The following is a 21,816-nucleotide window of genomic DNA, read 5'->3' as shown; positions in this document are numbered from 1 at the left end:
CTGTGGGAAAAATGACCTGAAGAATCAGTCATTTACAAATGGATACCTTATTCTAAGAAGAGATAACACAATGTTGAAGATGAAGTCAACAGAGGAGGGACATCCATACCAATTTTTGAGAAAAAAATCGTTTCTATGCCCTAACTGAGGAGGGTTGACAATTAACAAGAGATATTATAGCCAACACCACAGACATCTCAATTGGTTCAGCTTACACAATACTGACTATAACGTGAAAGTTGAGAAACTTTACATTTGATGAGTCCCAAATACGCTTGTGTCTAGATCAGCAGTGGACAAAAGCAGAGCTATTAGTGACTATTCTGAGCAAGCGGAATCAAGATCCTGAAGCATTATTTTGAAGAATTATAACAGGGAGTGAAACTGGCTTTATCAAAAAGATCCTGAAGACAAAGCACAATTCAAGCAATGGCTACCAAGAGGTAGAAGTGGTCCAGTCAAAGCAAAAGCAAATTTCTCAAAAGCAAAAGCCATGGAGGTTTTGGGATGCTCAAGGCATTTTGCTTGTTGACTTTCTGTAAGATGAAAGCACCATAACATCTGCTTACTAGGAGAGTTCTTAGAGAAAATTACCAAATACTTTTGCAGAAAAGCGCCCTGTAAAGCTTCACTAGAGAGTCCCTCTGCACCACAACAACACTTCTATTCCTTCCTCTCATCAAACATGGGTAATTTTGTAAGAGTTTTCATGGGAAATTATTAGGCATCAACATTACAGTCCTGATTTGGTTTCTTCTGACCTTTTTTTCCCTAATCTTAAAATAACTGTAAAGGGCACCCATTTTTCTTTAGTTAATAATAGAAGACTGCATTGATACGGTTAAATTCCCGTTACCCTCAGTTCTTTAGCAATGGACTGAATGGCTGGGATCATCCCTTAATGGAGTGTCTGGACCTCAGTAGAGCTTATATTGAGAAATAAAGTTTATATTTATATTTTTATTGTTAATTCCATTTTTCACTGACATTTTTAAATCCCTTCACAATTCACGTTTGTCTCAAAGGTATTTAAATTTAGAAATCATATCAAGTGTTAAATAAAGAAAATTATATAGACAGAAGGAGAACAGAATCTATAAATATGCATGTTTGTGTACATACATCCATATACATACATATGTGTGTGCATGCAGTAATTTTATTCTCCTAAAGCAATGCCTCTGCCTTCCACCCTCACTGCACATGTCCTAGTCCTGTGATGTCCCTGGAACTGAGCACCTGATTTCCTTCTCTGCCTCCCACATGAACAGGGAATAGAAATGGAAACCACACTCTGTGGTTGCTGTTGTGAAAATCCATGTTCCCCACAGGCTGAGTTTGGCATCTTACATTCTAGTTCCCATTGTAAAAAAGCAAGCAACAAACAAAAACTACAAAAGAAAAAATGAAATAGTTGAAAGTCTAGAGCCACAGAGGTTCCGGATCCACCCACCGCCCACGGTGACCTCCACAGCCCTCCAGGCCTGAGGGCAGTTATGCCTGAACGGCCTGCCTCTTCACCATCCACGCAGGAAAGTGACTTTAAACTTCAATAGCTATGACTCTGTTCCACAAGGAACCAGATCAACATTCAAAGTCAGTGGTCTGACAACTCTAAGCTTTGGCCGGAAAGTATTGGAAACATTTAACGTGCAGTGGATGAAGCGGCCCGGCCCCACTGCACACAACACACTCACAGGGACTCAAAGGAAGAGACTCAGGATCCACTGGGTGGAAGTGAGGACATACCCAGAAACACAGGGGGTGGGAGGGGGTCAAATCAGGAAGGCTCAGGACCTGACCTCCTCCTAGGCCCTGCCCCTCTAGAACTCGCAGTTTTTTCTGACCCAGAAGCGGATTTCACTGACGGAAAAGAAGTTCAGTATTTCTGGTCCAGCCCAGTAAGCTGCTCCGGTTGCCCAGCCTTCCACACCCCTGCAGACGTCACAATCCCTGCACCCACTAACCTGACAAGGGAGCTATGCATCACCTGGAGACAGTCCTAGGCCTGCACTCCTGTGATGGGGTCCAGGGTCTGTGTCCATTTCTGGTTAAAATTGCTGTAAGGCTGGTCGCTGTCTTGGCCTCCCCTCCTCACCCCATGTGAAGTTTTTACTCAGGAGATGGATTCTCACCCCTCTTGCAACATCAAGGACAGTGCCAGGACACCGTACCATCCCCTTGACCCTGGGATTCTGTAGACCTCAGTCTTCTCCTGAGGTCCCCTCCTTCTCTACCTCATTTTTTCCATACTTCTGGGGCCAGAGCCTGCTACACCTCAGGCTTCCTCTTCACAGTCACAGAGCAAGGGAGCCCCCTTCATCCTTGGGCTTTGGCCACAGCTCACCTGCTGCAGGACACTCAGCAGCTTTCAGTAGTTCATCCAGACATCCAGTTGGAAGTGGGATTTCCTGGAAGGAAAGCAGGAACCCAGAATTACACTGAATTCTAACACCAGGGCCCAGATTCCCATTCTGCATGGGACACCAAGCTGCAAACACTACATAGGCACTTAATGCTCAGCTCTCCTTCTAACATCTGGTCCAATTGTGTCCCTCCTCCTTGGAATATCTCAGAAAATGTATCTCCACCTAGAGTTGTTTGAAAGCATCATCCTATGTGATTCCAGACCATCAGGGGGTGCAATGGGTCCTCACCAGTATTTCCACTCTGCTTGGAAGACTTAGAAAATCCTGAGGCTGCTCAGAGGGTCAGATTCCCATCTGTGTGTTTCAGTAAAACTTCAGTCTTCCCCGGACAAGTGAGGAGACAGAAAATGTCTAGTCCCTGGCACATCTTTTGCAAGCAATGGAGGCTCCCAGGAATCAAAACTATCAACGAATATATTTTTGAGACTCTGGTCAAAAGAAGAGTCATCCTGCAATTTCAGGTAGGATGGAGTGGTTCTGTGGCTCCTGAGGTGATTTTGAAAAGATCTTGACTCTCAGAAGGACCAAGGAGGACATTTCCGGCATTTCCAGACCTGGAAGAGTGACTGATGGACCTCCAGTGTTACTTGGAAAACTTTTTGTTGGACAGCTTTGTAATAAGAGGATCTTGCTTTGGCTTTCAGGCCTTCACATAGGTTGTTTAGATCATGGAAGTGTTTCTGCATTTCTGCATAGGCTCAGGATGCCTTCTCAAGTCATCCCTGCAATTATGAGACAGTTGCTTTCTCCAGAGATCACTTAGAATAATACAAGAGGCTTCACCCTCAAAGGGACACCAGACAATATAGCCACAGTCCAGCCAAGATTATCTGTATTTACATACCTGTAAAGTAACACTCCCAGTTATCTCCATTAACTTGGACATCTTTCATGAATAGGGAAACTCTAGTGATTGTTATATAACAGCTGCCACAAAAATTAACCAATAAAAAGAAATGATAAAGGAAAAATAATTAATAATCATGATAATGAACACAATGACCTAAATAGTGTGAATTTTAATACTGGTGACAATATAAACATAAGGATACAAAAATTAATGTGGAGCTTCCCCTAAACATATGAAAACTTCACAAATTGAGTCCTCCTTGTGTAATTTGGAGTCAGAGTCAAAGAATTTCTCTATGAAATGTGTTCCATGATGGCAAACATCAAAAACAGGAGGTGAAAGAAAAGCAAGCTGCAGGAGACCATGGACTAAAATGAACATTTGTGTGCAAAACTCTCTCATCAAGAACTACCAGCCAGAGGTGAAGGGACTGTGATTTGTGTCCTGCCCACAACTGGGTACACAAAAGCTTTCAGTAGTGCAACCAGATGGCTGGTTTGGCCTGGCTCCCTGCAAGGAAGACACATCTCTGATCCCCACCAGCCCATCAGTCCTGGAACTCAGAATCCTACATGCAGTAAACATGAAGCTCCAACTCCATAGCTGACTTTACCTCCTTACTGTCCTTCTGCCATCTGGTGTTTCAGGTGCTCTCCAGATCTGGACTTCTTGGCTCCCCTACCTTTACCAAGTGAACTCAGGATGTATCATTCTCAGTCTTCTCCTGCCAGTCCAAAGTGAAACTCACCAATACAAGCATATCCTGGATGGGCTTCCTTGGAATATTTAGAAAACAATGAGCTTGCTCGGGGGTGCTGTGAGCTCTAGGAGTAGAGTTACAGTCTCCCATGGAAACCTGAGAGGACTTAGAATATTCCCAAAGGCCTAAGCAGTCCAATCTGTCCTGGAAACATCAGGAATGATATACTCGGTCTTCCTGAGGCTCCAAAATTTTTCTAAATAAACTCAGAGGTTACAGAACCATTTTTCTCTTGGGCACTGAAGTGGAGTTATTTGCCTTCTGCCAGCATCTCACTTTTTTTTTCTCTAAGTTAGCTTTTGAGCCCAGAAGTAGATATTCCTTCTATTTGATTTACACAGGGAGCTTCCTAGAATGCCTGTGTCTCTGGATAGTTTCTGCATTCACTCAGGTATTGACAAAATGCTGCAGTTCTACTGAAAATCTCTGAGATGACCATTTGATCACCTGAGTAACTTTTGAATGTGTCTTCTATGGTAGCCCTGGAGCCTCCCTTCTGGTGTTTCATACATTGCCGGTACCAAGTATCCAGGGTGAAACCCTCCATCAGATATTGTTGGCAATTCCAGTATGGAGATGACGCTAACGTGATGGGGCTCAAGAATCAGATGGTAGAAGACCAGCCGGGAGGTGAAGTCTCAGTAGGCTACGGGATTAATGTTCCATGCACACCAGACTTCTGAGACTCAGGAGGCGTGTGTGGATCTGTCTGCCCGGTGTCTCTCATCTACAGCCTGGACCAGCTATTTCTTGGGGTGAACTACTGAAGGCTTTTGTACGACCTGTGTCAGGCAAGACTCTGGCCAGACCCTTTGCCATAGTCCATTTGTAATGTATTTCCACATGGCACAGGTATCTCCACTTTTGCCCATGCTCTCATGTGGCTCAGAATTATTCTCCCTACTGCCACTCTTCTTTGCCATCACAGAAGATATTTCAAGATGTAGCCCTAAGCTTCTCCATCTAATCAATAACATGAGGGTTCATATGGGAACATTGTCACAGGCTTACAGGAATATGTTCTTAAATATCTGCTTTTTTATTATTCTCTTCATTAAATTGACATTTATATCATCACAATTATGACTGTTATTAATGTTATTATTATGTTGGTACAGTTCTTTATCATGGATATATTTGTGGTCATTTTTATGCAATGTTGAATAATTGTTTTATGTTCCTGAAGACTGTTGAATTTGCTGAAGATGATTAAAAGTCAACCTTAAAACATAAATACCACAGAAACCCCAGGACTCCTACTGTACTGCTTGGTGTCCTGTAGAAGAACGGGCTTCCTGAATTATTCTTTTATTTTTCAGGCAGGTACCTATTCATACCAGCATAGGAGACTGATGAAGTGCACCCTCATCTTGCCATGGGCTCAGAAAGAATTCGTAAATATGCTTTATGTGATAGCAACTCTATGTGTAGGACTGTGAGCCCTAGAATGCACTTTCTTTCACCAACTAGTCCACCTAACAGTTTTCTAAGTCAAATCCCCTATCTATGCTTGGATAGGTCATGAATGGCTTTCTGTTACCCACCTAAGATGAAGGGATATTGCTAAATCAAGTTTGTGGCCAAGAAACTTTTATCTGGAGTGGCAGGAGAGGGCCTACCTGTTCACCAGAGTGTCTGCAACATTTTCTTTTTTTTCCTTTTTATTTATTTATTTATTTATTTTTTGAGATAGAGTCTCGCTCCGTCACTCAGGCTGGAGTCCAGTGTCACGATCTTGGCTCGCTGCAACCTCAGACTCCCAGGTTCAAGCGATTCTCCTGCCTCAGCCTCCTGAGTAGCTGTGATTACAGGTGCGTGTCACCACGCCCGACTAATTTTTGTATTTTTAGTAGAGAGGGGGTTTCACCATGTTAGTCAGACTGGTCTCAAACTCCTGACCTCATGATCCACCTGCCTTGGCCTCCCAAAGTGCTGGGATTACAGGCATAAGGCGCCGCACCTGGCCTCTGCAACATTTTCTAAGTCAGTATAGAAGCTCTTTGAACCACCTTTTCAGTCAAAGAACTCATGAAAAAGTCCAAGAACATGTGACCTTCTGGAAATTGTCAAAATCTCCACAGGTGTCCACAGTCATCTAGATCTGTATTGCAAGCCACTGACTGGGTTCCAACATTGTTAAAGCAAATGCAAAATATGCCATGCCCACCAAAAAAAATCCAGAAGCCATGGTATTTAGCTGTTTCCATCTTTCTTGCCTCCTGCAGGTGGGAGAGTACTGAGTATCATGCCCTCCTACAGCCTCTGGAGGATATGCCAATGTCTAGAGGTACCAGTAGAGAAGGGCCATGAAAGACAGATGACAGCCAGGTGGCTGGGAATGACATTGTCCTGGGGCTTATTGCTTGTCATGAACTCTGCCACTGGGCAACATGTGCAGGTGTGGACCCGTGCCTTCTCTGGATCCCTGCCCCATCAGCCAGCTGTCTTATCTCCTGAAAGCTGGTAGGTGTTGGTCAGCATGGTGTTCCAGGACCAGGGTTATATTAACATTCTCTCTTAGGCTGAAACACCAGAAGTTAACACAGGAGTCCCCAGGTGTGCACATACTAACTTCCAGATTGTTTTTATTCTCGTTCTAGATGTTCATCCTTGCTTTTTGGGACTTGAAATAACCCTACACAGCCAAATATTTATGCCTATTATCCACTTATGGAAAACTTATATGTCCCAAGTCCATAGGGTTAGTATTATTATCACTATTAAAACCATTAGTACTAGTATCATGATGATCATTATTCCTGTTAATATACATCAATATTTTTATTACTGCCATTGTTAATATGGATTTTTCATTATTGTACAGCAATGAATATAGTTTATCCATTCACAAATGGTGTTCAGTTACCAAAGATGACTACAAGGCATGTTCTACAGACATATACACACACAGCTGTCCTGGAGACCCAGCTTTGCCACCAATTGCTCTTTCATAAGATGAGATCACCCAATACCCACCAGTTTTTCAGGACTCGACCTGAGCTGGCTCAGCTAGACCTGGAAAAGTTTCCTATGCCCAAATGTACTTGGAAAAATTTAAAAGTCTCTTCAGAGACCCAGTAATAGCTTTTGGCAGCTTCTAAGACCAGGGAGAGTTTCTTGGCCATTCAGAGCCATTCAAATATTCCAAGTAAACTCAAGGATCCAGAAACCCCACTTGCAGTCATGAAATACCAGTGAATGGCCTCTGTGAGTCTCTTCAAGGTTTTCAAAGATGACTGCCTGAGAAGGCTGGCCAGGAAGTCACCCAAGCCCAACCTTCTGCAGGACGTTCTATGACAGCCAGGGACCCAGGGAATTGCCACTGAACAGAAGGGAGGAACAGAGATGGCATGCCTGAGCTTCTGGAAATATTCTAAGTGCTCTTGTTGGCCCAGAAAAGACTGGTGCTACCATATGAGGAACAGACTTGGCAACCTACCTACTCCAAGAACCACAGAAGGTTTAAAGGTTCCCAGGAAGTCCCAGGAAGGGCAGCCATAGCCCTTTAGAGCCATCAGATTTTATTCTAAGTCTACTTGGGAGACAGTGCTCTTAGCTTCATAAAAACACCAGTGGAGGTGCTAAAACTTGCCCCAGTATCCAGTCTTTTCTACGTCATCTCAGAGCCAGGCAGCCACTATTTCCCAAAGCTGCTGTGCAATGAAAGGGGAATATTCTAGGTGCTCTCCTGTGCCCACGAAATTCTGTGGCTGCGCTGAAAGGCAGGAGATGTCCTCTGGAATGCTCTTCAGAAATCTGACAACACTGGTCAAGATTAAAGAAGCTCAATTCAACGTCATACAAAACCAATCCCAAATATATATATATATATATATATATATATATATATATGCATAGTGAGACAAAATGATGAACACATCTGCTAATAATCATGAATGACAATAATAACAACAACGATGATCTTAGTGATAATGCCACCAACACTGTTAATGGCAATAACAATGGACCTGAGGTAATGAGTGTTAGGGTCCCTATTCACTGATGTGAAGGATGGCGACAATTTCTGGCCTCACAGAAATAAAGGAAAAGTAAACACCTGGAGGAGGAGGAGGTGAACCTGGAGCTCCCGCCGGCCTCTGGGCGCTCCTTGGTGGAAGGAGAGGGACTTGGTCCTCAGCCTGCCCCAGATCCACCTACAACAGAATCCCAGAGTCCCAGTCCCTGGATGGGCTCAGTCCCAACCAGGCCAGATGCCCCGGAGCCCCGTAGCCCGGGTCCTCCAGCCCTCGCTGCCGCTGCTTCTCGCGGAGCCAGGGCCGCCCCCGCGCCACCTCAGCCTCTGCGGGGCTCTGGGAGGGCAGCGCCGAGGATGCTCCGGTCCCAGCGGGGGCATCCGGGCCCAGGGGGGGTATCCGGCCTCAGGCGGATACTGACGTCCTGAGGGCGCGGAATAGGGCGGCCTGCGCAGGGCCGGCCGTCTCAGGCCTTGCAAAAAGAGCGGCCTGTCCAAAGCCCCTACCGGAACCTCCCCGGAGGCCCCAGCCTCAAAGCCAGGGCGATGGCGCTTCCCTGACCATGGGTGAGGAAAACTCAGGTCCTCCCTGGAGACCCGGCCCGTCGCGGGAGGCAGACCGCGCATGCGCCCGGCATGGCCGGAACGATGGGTTTCATTGCCCTCTGTCGGCCAAGAGGTGGCAGCACAGGACGTTTGGCCTTAGCGGTGGACCTGAGTCTGAATCACTGAAATTCAGGTGTAGATTATTCAGTACTTTTCTTTTGGAAGATCAAATGGAAATTGAGTACGATATCTTGTGCTTTAATTAAAGAAGATGGAAATAAAGAAGCAAATCCAAAAATCAGTATACAAAAGCCGAGTGATTCCCTCTATGTGGAGGGAAGACGAGCTTGAATAAGAGAAGCATTCTGTGTTACACTTTAATAATGGCTGGAGATCTGCCACCATGCATTTGTCAAATCCCATAGAATTTCACAGCACAAATAGTACATCTTAATGGGGTTCAGGAGTACATATAATGTCAGCCACAGTTTGTGGGTAAATTACATATTTAATTAAATAGATTAAACAATAAATAATGATATGAGCTCTGCCTGGACACAGTCCTTGCCTCTCCAACCAGTTTGCCAAGGGCTTGAATTTCTTGCTCATTATCCTCACACTTGACATCAACCCTGGCTGCAGAGTAAAATCAATCACTTGTGGAGATTTTAAAATATAATGATGTGTCAATTTCAACCATGGATAAGGCCATTTAGCCTTAGTAAGGCCGATCATATTAAGATTGTGCCTGTTTGGCAAAATTTCAAGTCATCCCACTTGATATTCAGGAAACATTTTCTCTTGAGTTTTAAGTTCAGTGGTGAGGCTCCTTCACAGACAATACATTTTCCAATTCTGAGGACAAGGCAGAGGAGGGCCCCTCTGTGAGAACTTTCATTTTGCTTCAGGAAAATGAAATCCCTATATTGAATCAAATATAGGAAAGGCTTGCAAGGTGGCTGACAGGTTCAGCTGTTTTATCATGCTGGTGTTTTATCTTCTGGACTGCAGTAAAAGGAGCACAGCTGTGTCTGTCTCTGTGTAATAACTCAGGACTTACCGGAATAAAATGTGGGGTGTTATGAGATGAACTGCTACTTCCAGTTAGAGAGGGTCCAGGGACAAAATTTCAAGAGCCTTCTGAGGGATAGAAGAGAAGAGCTGCCTTATTCTCTGATCCCAGGTAACAGCTCAGAGACAGAGGAAAGGGCTGCGGACACCCAAATGCATATACAAGGTGTCTTTGATACAGCCTCCATTTCCCTGCTAAATCTATGCAATGACACACTGAGAAATCTAGCAAGTGGGGCTGAAGATCCCTGGTGTGTCAACTCGAGGGTTGGATGGAAACAAGTGGTTTTAGTGGACGTTGAAGTAAAGGGAGGTGAGCTGTGAGGAAAGAGCTGTTGAAGACTGGGGAGACTCAGAAGTTGGGGTAGAATCTCGACCAAGAATCTCACCCAAGGAGTGCAGATGCAAATCGATTTGTTAGGGCTGCATAAATGAAACAAGGGCTTCGCCAACATACTAAGTTTGTTCAACAACAGATTGTATTCTTTCAATATTTGTAAGTATTGGTCTTTTGGAAAAGTTTAATGAGATTTCTTATATAATTCTGCACTCAATTTATTCCCTGGTCACTTTGCTATTATGCATTTACATGCCACATTTTTATGAATAGATATTTTCTCAAATTTCTGAATTATTTTGCTAAAGTATGTGTTAAGAGTTTTTTCTAGGGGTCCACCTTCTTGACTCACTTTTCTGATGAGAAATCTATCAGGTTTCTCCACAGTGATTTTCAAGTTTGATAGCTCCTCAATGTGAGAAACTCAATGTCAACTAAGAAATGAATTACCACTAAAGAATTTTCTCCTTTCAAGATGCTAACCATGTTTTGTCCAGTGAGAAATCTCACATGTGCCACAAGTGTAGCTCTATGAAGAAAGGATTTCTCATGATTTTTCATTGCATAACTTCTCCAGTAAGAAGTATTTGGTATTCCAAGAGAATTCATTGCCCTTGGAAAGATTTTCCCTTCTTATTTAGCTCATGAAGGCTTTCCTCTCTTATTTTCCATTTTAGCAGCATTTTATCACTCTTCTCTTGTGAACATCAAGCCTGTGCTTGGCTGAATGTTTATTCACAGAAAATAGAAATAAAGGGTTCATCCAAGTAAAGTTTTCTCATGTTATTTGGCAATAAATTGCAAATAAAAACATTTTCACACTGAATTCAGAGTTAGAGATTCTCTACCTGAAAGTCCCACATGTTTTAAGTTATAGCTGTTGCTGAACACTTTTAGTTGATTATATTGACAGTTTCAGCTCTCTCATGTCACTTATGCTCAGATCACTAACAAGTCTTTGGTACATACATGTCATACAATTTCTCTTCCATATGAATTTATTGATGTGGACTGAAGAATAAAGGTAACTGAAGTATCTTCCATGTTGATTACAGTATTTCTTCAAAATGTGAGTCCTTCGGCATGTTTAGATGCTACAACTACAGCTGAAGTCTCTTCCACATTCCTCACCTTCGTCATTCCTAACACCGTGTCATCTAAAGTCAGAATATGTTCTGAAGAAGTTTATAATTTTCTCTCCAGGGTGAATTTTCTGATGCTCTTTAAGATTAGTACATTGTCTGAAGGCTTGCCCACATAAAAGGCATTCATATGCCTTTTCTCCAGTGCGTGTTCTCTCATGTCATCTAAGGTCGGAAGACAGACTGAAGGCCTTCCCACATAGAAGACAAGCATGTGGTTTCTCTCCAGTGTGAATTATTTTGTTTCCTCTAAAGCCAGAGCTTTGACTAAAGGCTTTCCCACTTTTATCACATTCATAACACTTTTTTCCAAGGTGAGTTCTCTCATGTCTTTGAAGGTTAAAGGATTGAATAAAGGCTTTCCCATATTGATGACACTTATATGGTCTCTGTCCCGTGTGAGTTTTCTCATGTCTTCTAAGGTGAGAACACTGAGTGAAGGCTTTTCTACATAGATGACATGCATATGGCCTCTCCCCAGTGTGAGTCATCTTGTGCCGTCTAAGGTGGAAGCAATTAGTATAGGCCTTTTCACATAGATTACACTGATATGATTTACCTTTAGTATGAATTTGTTTATGTGGTTCAGTGGACAAAAGATTACGAAGGGATTTTCCACACTGTTTGCTGACATAGGGTTTCTTTCCACTATGAGTTAACGAACACTGAGTTATTGTGGAACTGTGAGTGCAATCTTCTCCTGAATCATTACATTCAAAAGGATCCTCCAGAATGAGAGAATTCTCCTTTGGGGCAAAGATTAAAAGCTCTTAATGGTTTACCCACATATATCTATACATTCATTTCACTACCTTTGAATCCTAGACCAACCATTCAGTGGTAGACCCCAGTTGAAAGCTTTCCAATGTTTCTTGTGTGAAAGGAAATTAAATTTTGGGACCCTAAACTCATTTAACCAAAGGGAAAAATCAATCTGGGAACTGGGTCACACAAGCCTGCCTCCCCCTTCTGGTTCCTAAATAATATGGCTACAAGATGAAAAGCTATAAGCCTCCCCCATATTTTGCCCACAAGGAAATTCCTCATGAGCTGTTAAAATTACACCATGGCAATGCAAACTGATAACTTGTCTTTACAGGTGCAGTCATCCCCAGTTCACCAGACACAAATGCATATCTGATTGTTTCCCTGCCCCATTTTGTCTATGTTGTCTTATGTAAAATGCAGCTTTCCTGCATTATTCCTCTGCCTCATTTGTTTATGTCATCTTATCTAAAAAAATCCAGATTCACTGAGCCAGAAAAATGCATGAATGACTATTTTTTCTACCCACCTTTTACATGAAAATTGTGTACTTCTCAATATCCCACCCTTTCCCCTTTAAATTTGGAGCCTTCAAAATCATCTTTGGAGAAAGGCATACACCTGTCCCCTGGATGCATGTCCTTAACTTTGGCAAATAAATCTCCTAAAATGATTGAGACTTGTCTTGTCATTTTTCTCGATTGACATTTGCATACACATTATCTCCTGCAGACACAGATATGTTCTCTTCTGTAACATCTCAACTGCAGAGTTATTGCATAATTGTGTTGATATCAATATCTTTCAATGTCTGGGCATGAGCAATGTATATGCACTTGTTCTATTTTAGAGATCTCATGTTATGGTTTAGAACACAGGTCAATGTATTCACTAAATTCAAAGTATCCAATTTTTTTTTGCTTAGAAAGCACTTAATGCCAGCCTAATTACACTCAGGTGATTGTGCTTCATTACTAACTTAACCCATTACCATGTCTTTAACTTAGATGACTGGTGTACACAGCTATAAAACTTACCATTGTCATACTGGTGGAGGCGTCTTTTCTGGTGATAGGATGCATGGATATCATGTGTGTTTTCTTAAGGGCACTTTCCCTGTCTGAAATAATTGAAAAATAAATTGTTACATTGGTATTATGGTAATAAAATTGTTTGAAAAGCCCCAAGGCCCACGTACTTTTTTCAAAAATTGACACTTAGATGTGGCAAGTGTGTCAAATGAAGAAACTACTTGAATAGAAGAAATAGATTGTACAGTGTCAGAAATTAGAAAAGATTTTTAAAATTAAAATGTGAAAAGAGTTAAAATGGAGATGAGATATCAGGCAGGTAAAAAGAGGGATAGTCTTCACAGGGATATCAGGAAAAGAGTCAGCATATGAAAGTTTAACCCCAGCCAAGTATATGAATTATCCTTTTCCCAAAAGTGAAAGAAAAGAAAAAAAAGAGGACACAAGAGTAGCATCTGACACATGAACAAAATGATAATAACATCTAAGGAATTCTGCTCCAGTAGCCTAACCTACATTTTAGAAATTATCACTCATTTAATAAAACCACTAATTAATATTCAACTGATATTATTCATTGACAAAGCAACTCCTCCTATTAGAGCACAGGACCCTGTTGCTTACCTGGATTCTGGTCTTGAAGAAATTCTCTTCCTTCCCGCCACAGCTCTTTTCCTTGCTCCAGCTGCAAAATTATATAGGATTTGCTTATCTGGTACCCTGCTAGTGGAAAGAATACATGTGTTTTGAGTTCACTGTCAATAAATGTGCATTATCACCAAGTGTAAGGCAGGCTATCAAGGAAGAATAAAAACAGTGAAGGTCAGCTCAGGCCACAAGACCTAGAACACAGAAAACTCCCCAGGATTTTTCTGACCCAATATGAGACTAGAAAATAAATCCAAACCAAAGGTCCATCAAGAAAAGGAAATTCAAAACAGTCAGGACCTATGAATGCTGAGTCCATGCCTAAGTTCCAAGATGCAATGCATAATACACAATTTTTTCAGAAAGAGAGTAATTAAATCTCTGCACAGTGTGTTTATTATTATTCTCACGCACAACAAAAAAAATTCGATTTACAAAAATAATTGGTGTTCTATATGGAAAAGATATTGCTATTGTTTTCACTAATTGGTCTCAGCCTAAGCATAGACTAAAGCAGAAGAGTTATTTAGAAAATATTTAATTTAATACACTGAAAACATTCATTAAGTTCCCAGGTCTGTTATGAGTATTAGAGACTGAGTACCAAAGAAACCATGAAATCCTTGTCAAGACTACACTCTAATTGAGTGACAAACTAAATAAAATAAAATAAAATAAAATAAAAAGAAAGATATTTATTTCAGATAGATTTAGAGAGTTCAAACCTTTTTTGGATGAGATCTGTGAGAGAATCAGAGAAGAGATTAGAGTGAGATATGGGGAAGCTGTTCTAACAATTATTGAATGAATGACTGAATGTGCGTCTACACATGTACGTGAATGTTGAGGGACTCACCGAGGGACACCAGGTGACTGATATTTTCCAGCATCACATCTCTGTACAGCTTTCTCTTGGATGTGTCCATCATGGCCCACTCTTCCTGGGTGAAGTCAATAGCTACATCTTCAAAAGTCACTTTCTTCTAAAACATCACAGACATTTTAGTTTAGACAGAGAAATTCCTTTCACTGTCCGGAAGAGGAAGGCTGAGATGACATAGCTAGCAGCTGGGTATGCAGAATACTCAGTGTTTTGGGTTCCAGCCAGTTCATTCTCAGTACTAAGCTGGTATCTGCATTTCAGATTCACTCACAGAGATATACCCACTCTGAATCCATTAAAGTTTACTATAAAGAAATATCACATGAGGTGTGGCATAATATAACCCAGACATTTTTCAGTAATGTGTTGATCACCTCTACATAACTGATTATAAAATTTTCACTTGAACATTCATAAATAAAATGAAATTTACCATGAATTTCAAGTAAATTACAGATTTGTCACAAGGCATATAACTATGATTTACTACTTTTTAAGCAAGACTGTGATGAAATAAATTATTTCTCCAGATGAACCACAGGTTTCTCACCAATCAAATGGTTAAAAGACCTATGATGTGTTTTGAATAATCTAATGAACTAATAGAAAACGTGTTTCCTATCTAGCAAATATTTATTAAATATAAGTCATTGGTCCCTTATTCATTAAAAAGTTAGAAAGTAATGAACCAGACTCCAGCATTCTTCAGAACTGAACAAGCTTTATGCAGAATATAGGATTCAATTCATATATGTAGTCTCTCTAATGTTATATAATTCAGGTGTTCATGACAAGGCTTAAAGACAGTCTAGCAGCACAAGACAAGACTGCTGAGGCTGCTATACTGAGGAAATCTTAGTCTGATGATTCCTGTGATATGAAGCCTCCTGTTCTCAACTTTCTCTCGACAATCCAAACATCAGTTATCATTGTTTCTCTTTTAAATTTACCTTCTCACTTCACTTGTTCAAAGATTTCAAAAGCCTCTTCATTGTTTTTTTTCTAACCAGCCCTTATAAAGCATTTCCACAGAACCCTAAATTGTACTCTATCTACCATATTCCTTCTTCTGAGTGTGCAACCATAATTAAATAATTATATTTCTTATATGTTACTTTCACTTACCAGAAGGCAAAAAGGTTAATTACCAAAAGGTAAAGTGAATGGGGATAAGAATAATAATGACTTCTTTAGTTGTCCTTTCACAAAGTTTTTAAAAGCTCAAATACATTTTATCAAACTCTTCTTTTCCCTCAACACTGCACAGCTCTTGCCCAAGTCCTATCACACTGGATTTATTGAACTCAGCTGCTAGAACATCAGACTCATTGTTGGGCTGTGATGTTCTGCTCTTCACTCATCTCTATCGCCTGCATTCATCACAATCCTAAGTCTATTTCAGCCAACAGTACAGTTAATGGGTCAATTATTTCCCTATGAGATTATAGGATGGATAGAAGAAAAAGAAATATATGAATGAAACCTCTCATGTCTTTTTTTGTAAATAGCCTTAATAGGGGCTGGAATAAAGTAGTGTAATATTAGAAATTATATTGATAATTTAGGAGTCTTTGACACACGATACCCAACCTAGAGTCCTGAGAAAACTTAATGGGGGGCCAGATACCTGAAAGCCTCCTGACTGCATTTGGAACACCCAGGCGGGGTGGATTTTACATCATAAAAACAAACAAACAAAAAGAATAAAAATGAAACACCCATGCAAATTGGAGAAAACTGCCCATTTGCCAGCAATATGGGTATAATTTCAGTAGAAAGAGGCATCCCCTACTCACTAGTGAATGCATTGTCAGGAACTCAGTTTCTCTCTGTCTTCCTCTGGATTTCCACTTGCAGACACTTTAGGCACTAAGAAAAGCTGAGGTTGGAGAAAGAACATGTGAGACACCAGTTTTGTGCACAATTTTCACATCAATCTGTGATGAAAAGCCAGACTTTCACTGAAGTGTGACACCAGCTGCACCACAGCCTAACCAACAGACACAAACACACAGAGGCCTCTCTTCTTTTCCCATGGTCAAAATTAAGAAGCCTATGACTATGGTTGCTAATAAAGAAGGAACACAGATATCTTGTGAATGAGAACATCAAAAGCACGGAGTTTTGTATGTTAATTGGCACAAGTCCAGATATTCAAGTCCCTCACTGATTTTAAAACACAGGGATCCCTGACTCCATCCACATGTGGAATATGATTTCCACCTATAGATAAACACTGGGATTTCTCATATTTTATTATCCCAGCTTTATGCCCTAGCAATGTTTCTCCAACACCCACCACAGCCTTCTGAAGCCTTACTCCACTTTTATTTTCACTCAACTCTGACTTTTGTATTTCCCCTTGGAACTTGGAAATAAGTAAGAATCTGTTTTAGGGTGGAGTGTGGTGGCTCACGCCTGTAATCCCAGCACTTTGGGAGGCCAAGGCACGTGGATTACCTGAGGTCAAGGGTTTGAGACTAGCCTGGCCAACATGGTGAAACCCCGTCTTTACTAAAAATACAAAAATTAACTGGGTATGGTGGTGCTTGCCTGTAATCCCAGCTACTCAGGAAGCTGAAGCAGGAGAATCTCTTGAACACGGAAGGCAGAGATTACAGTGAGCCGAGATCCCACCACTGCACTCCAGCTAGGGCAACAGAGTGAGACTCTGTCTCAAAAAAAAAATCTGTTTTAGGAAGGGGATAATCAATTGAGGGATTTATTTCACTTAGAGGGTCAACACTCCCATCCTGCTAATCTAGCCCTTAAAATCTCCTGCATCGGAAATTAGCAGGAGTACCCTGAGTCATGGTGTTTCTGTCCTGTGTATACAGTCACAATCCTCTAGGATGCTCAGAAAATACAAAACGACTTAGGGGTGGGAGAAATTTAGCAGCTCAATCTGATGTTTTACTAACATGGTATCTAAAATTCTTGCAATCATGGTTTATATTACTCTTTGTTAGCTGCAATATCTCTGATTATCATGATACATATTTGCTGAGAAATACCGATGTCCATGTATATATTCGTACATAGATATGTAGGTATATAGGTGCATATGTTTATATGAATGTATGTGTTTGAGACGGGGGAAACATGCATGTATTATTTCCCTGCTAAAAATATAAAAATAATTAAGTATATTTTATGTGCAAGTGATAATTATGTGTCATAAACAAAAAATTTACTGACCCATTTGTACATGAAGTCCAGGAAAAATAAAAAGGGTAACTTTGTATTAATTGTGACATTGTGCTTACAGATGTACATATATTTCCTTATTTAACCCTCATAATAACCCTGCTGATTATAATTTATTTACCAATTTAATAAATGATCAACAGGGTTTGAACAATATGACAAAATTACAAAATTAGAAAATGGCCCAGCAATACTTTTAATTGTATTCTGCCTGTAACTGCCTCTTCTTGCTTTTTGACAAAATTACTCCCCTAACCAAGGTTCTCTATGATTCTGGGGACTCCAGCATTTAGACCCCAGTTCCCAAACATCATTGTGTCTATTTTTACTGCCACATTTAATGCACATTTACAGACTTCAACAAGCACTTTTCAATATCAACTTTTTTCTTATTCCTTGGACTATTTTCTACATCTGTTCATCAAGATTCCAGTAACATATGACTCCATCTGCCTGTCCCTTCCATGAATGTACCTGACAGTACATGTATTATGCAGTCTATAATTCAAGCAGAACAGATATTCCTTCAAAAAAATAAGATATTAGAGAATGCCTACAAAGCTTCAGTGAAACCAGCTGTAACCCTTAATATTATTACCATGTAAACTCTTCCTCGAATATCAAAATAAGATTTGGGCTTTAGAGAATATTTGTGTGTAATGATAACCCAAACATGAACGAAAAGTCATTTAACTGGTCATATACAGACTGTGCCAGGGACAAAAAAAAGGACAAATACTATAAGAAAGTTAAAGCATACTTATTTCATAAAGGACTTTTGTGTGGTATCTATAAAAACTATTTCAAGATGTAGAGATTAAATATATTTTAAAACACATACATACACAAGCAATCTTTAGGAGAAACTTTTAAAAACTTATGAGTCTAAAATTTTCATTAATTCATGGAAAAAAATGTATTGACAAACTTTTCACCAGAGCAGAAATAACAACTTATGTATTTGGTGACTTCAAGATGAGAGCCTGCACAGCTTAGTTTCTCCCTCCAGATGTCTCTCTCTCTCTCTCTCTCTTTTTTTTTTTTTTTTTTTTTTTGGCGGAGTATCACTCTTGTTGCCCAGGCTGGAGTGCAGTGACGCGATCTAGACTCACCGCAACCTCCACCTCCCGGGTTCAAGCAATTCTCCAGCCTCAGCCTCCTGAGTAGCTGGGATGACAGGCATGCGCCATCGTGCTCGGCTAATTTTGTATTTTTAGTCGAGACGGGGTTTCTCCATTTTGGTCGGGCTGGTCTGGAACTCCTGACCTCAGGTGATCCGCCAGCCTCCGCCTCTCAAAGTGTTGGGATTATAGGCGTGGGCCACCGTGCCCGGCCCAGATCTCTTAAAAAGTCAAGAGGAAGGAACCATTCTGCATCCTCAATGTTATCTTAATATTTTAAGGGCACCCGTAAAAATTAAGAGGCCGACTTGTGACTTCCTAGCCCTTTCACGGCTATTTAGACACAACTTAGTGAAGTATTAGGAATGCATTATTAGGTCTTAAGTTCCTGGACAACACAATCATGTTCTCCAACAGATCTTCAGTAAAAATAGCTGATGTCTATATTGTTTTGCCTGTCCTTTCCCGTCCTTAAATTCAGAACTGCAGTCTCAAAAAGTGCTATTATTTAGTAGATTCTCTCAATTCTCAACACCAGTGCTATACAATGTTGAATGACATTTCAGGTGCTAGGGAAACAGCAGCTCACATTCTAGCAATGAACAAATAGAAAAGCAAAGATCACCACAGAGTAAAAGAGAATAGATTTTTTTAAAGTATGAAACCAAAACAAATATATATCAGATTACACTATAAATGGAAAATCCTATTATCTTGACGGGATTGCAAGTCAGATTACACTATAAATGGAAAATCGTATTATCTTGATAGGATTGCAAGCCTCTCATGGCTTCCAACATCCAATATATTCAAAGCAGTTCAGGAATGGTGAAAGTGCAATGGAATTTAAAATTATTCTAAGGTTTTATGTGTGAAAGCACCATGCCCTGAAACAAAATATTTATTTTTAAAGTGCATAATGAACACTGCATACAAAGTTTGTGTAACAGGAGAGAGGAAAAATCTCACATTTTAAAAAAAGGAATATGCAACATATTTACATACAATAAAATTAAACTAAATTAAAATACAGCAATAGAAGACAGAATCTAACATCTGAAAATCAAGGGAGAAAGCTATTTTAAATAAACTTGGCGCAATTTTTAAAGTACGTTATGAAAAATAATAATACCTGAATATAGTACATAAAAGTACCAATACAATAAAGCTAAAACAATATCCATGGAAAAATTATTTGCTGTACATTATTTTAAAAAAGTAATCTAAGTACTTACCTCAATAAGGTAAATGAATGAAATTTAAAAATTACTTGAGAAAATCTGTGAAAGGATATGAATATAGAGAAGCAAAATATAATTTAACTATAAACCACACAAATAGAATTTAAAAATAAGTGGTAGCCAACAGGCCCAACACGATTTTCTGTGATGAAAGAAATTCTCTATATCTGCATTGTCCAATGCAGTAACTACCACTCATATGTAGTTACAGAATTTCTAGATTGGCAAGAACATTGGCTATTACTACTAAGGATATGCCATTTAGTTATTTAATTATAATTTATTTACAGTTTATAGTCACATGTGACTAGTAGTTACTATATTGGCCAATGCAGATCTAGAATCTTGGAGGAGGCAGTTAAAATAATGAGATATGGTCAAAACAAAAATGGAAAAGGCACACAAATAGTGAACACAGAATATGAGAATGTGAAGTAACAATTCACACAATAAAATGTAATAATGAGATGCTGCCTTGATGGGACAAATGTCTAATGATATACAAGGCTTGTCTTGTTACAGGTAGAAGAGCATGAGCAGGGCAGGAGAGGGCTCTTCCCCTACCCACTAGAAATGTCAGGTGATGGCCTGTCAATTATCACATTGCCTCTCTAAAAATGATAATTAGGCAGCACCAGAGAGAGGCCATTTCCTGATGGTCTACACCTGTTAACATCAAAAATGTTAATTAAATGCAGACCCCAGGAAGAAGCAACTTCTTGGGCATGCATGTTAAGAGACCAAAATGGCAAAGCATAATCTTCTGGGGGCACACTCCACCGGAAAAGGAAAGAAAGCTTCAGATGGACATGCATATAACTCCCTAAACACACCGTGCATGCTCAATTTCAAAGGGTAAGGAAAGCACTGTGCATGCTGGAAACTCTCCTTAAAGGAAGAATCATGGGAAAGAGGCAAACCCATCACAGGATCAAGGTTAAAGGCTCTTCTCTTTTCTTTCTTCGACCTTCAGGAATCTGCTCAGGTCTCTTCCAAGAGAATTCTCCTCTCCTTCCTGTTCTAAAGCCTTTTAAAATAAACTTCCACTCCTGCTCTGAAACTTACCGCTCAGTCTCTTTTTCCACTGTATGCCCTTCAGTCGAATTCTTTCTTCTGAGGAGGCAAGGACTGAAGTTGCTTATGGACCCATGCAGCTATGCTGCCAGTAACTGGAATCTCTTCTACTGGTAACAGTATCATTGTAGGGGAATGAGGCCAGTTCACATCTCAGTGCTTGGAGAACTCACCAGAAATAAAAAGTTGTAGGATGCAGTGAACTTATCTACCTTCCAAGGCAAGTCCCACAAGCAAGCAGCAAGACTCTCTTTCCCCAAGGTCTTAAACTCTTCAGATGCTCCTTCTCTGGGAAAATGCATCCTCTGATTGGCTTCCCCTTATATATGAAAAAAAAAAAAAATTAATAAACCGAATCACCACTACATTCCAAGAGACATGCCCTGATTGCACAGACACTGAATCTAATCAAAAACTTCATTCTGGAGACACTCCCTGTTCAATTTGATTGGATTTTTGAGACTACTACTAAAAACCCTCACATAAAGTTGGAAACCAAAGAGTTAAGGCTGTTATGAAGGAAAAATATGAACATTAATTCCTTTTTTTATTCATAAGTTCTTTTGAGTGTATTATATGTACTATAAAGCATTCGCAGTCAAGGGATACAGCAAGAAACCAGACAAACTAGAGTCTTATGGAGACTCTATATTCTAAAATTCTTTGGAGGTAAACTGGACTTGAAAACAAATGGAAGGTGAATAGATATAAAAAGTTTCAATGTTCATCATGATGTAA

General features: G+C 40.3%; 1 protein-coding gene across 2 annotated transcripts in view; it reads right to left on the bottom strand.

Annotated features, from left to right (window-relative positions):
* Positions 1 to 8,803: 8,803 nt before the first annotated feature.
* The window catches only part of LOC134731035 (putative zinc finger protein 705G), a 30,099-nt gene continuing 17,086 nt past the window's right edge, over positions 8,804 to 21,816 (bottom strand). The window contains exons 1-6 of one of the 2 annotated variants that reach the window (XM_063607059.1): positions 21,070 to 21,579; positions 16,232 to 16,314; positions 14,409 to 14,535; positions 13,529 to 13,627; positions 12,911 to 12,993; positions 9,050 to 11,854 (exon numbers count right to left, since the gene is read on the bottom strand). In XM_063607059.1, coding sequence (XP_063463129.1) covers positions 11,270 to 11,854; positions 12,911 to 12,993; positions 13,529 to 13,627; positions 14,409 to 14,535; positions 16,232 to 16,243 — 906 coding nt within the window. In that variant the 5' untranslated portion in view covers positions 16,244 to 16,314; positions 21,070 to 21,579 and the 3' untranslated portion in view covers positions 9,050 to 11,269. Of the gene's footprint in view, positions 11,855 to 12,910; positions 12,994 to 13,528; positions 13,628 to 14,408; positions 14,536 to 16,231; positions 16,315 to 21,069; positions 21,580 to 21,816 lie in introns of those variants that run through there. The other variant, XM_063607060.1, reaches the window with a different exon arrangement.

Source organism: Pan paniscus, chromosome 7 (genome assembly GCF_029289425.2).
Source record: "Pan paniscus chromosome 7, NHGRI_mPanPan1-v2.0_pri, whole genome shotgun sequence".
Taxonomy (NCBI): Eukaryota; Metazoa; Chordata; class Mammalia; order Primates; family Hominidae; genus Pan; species Pan paniscus.
The sequence above is the reverse complement of the archived record's forward strand: the minus strand, read 5'-3'. Positions and strand labels throughout refer to the sequence as shown.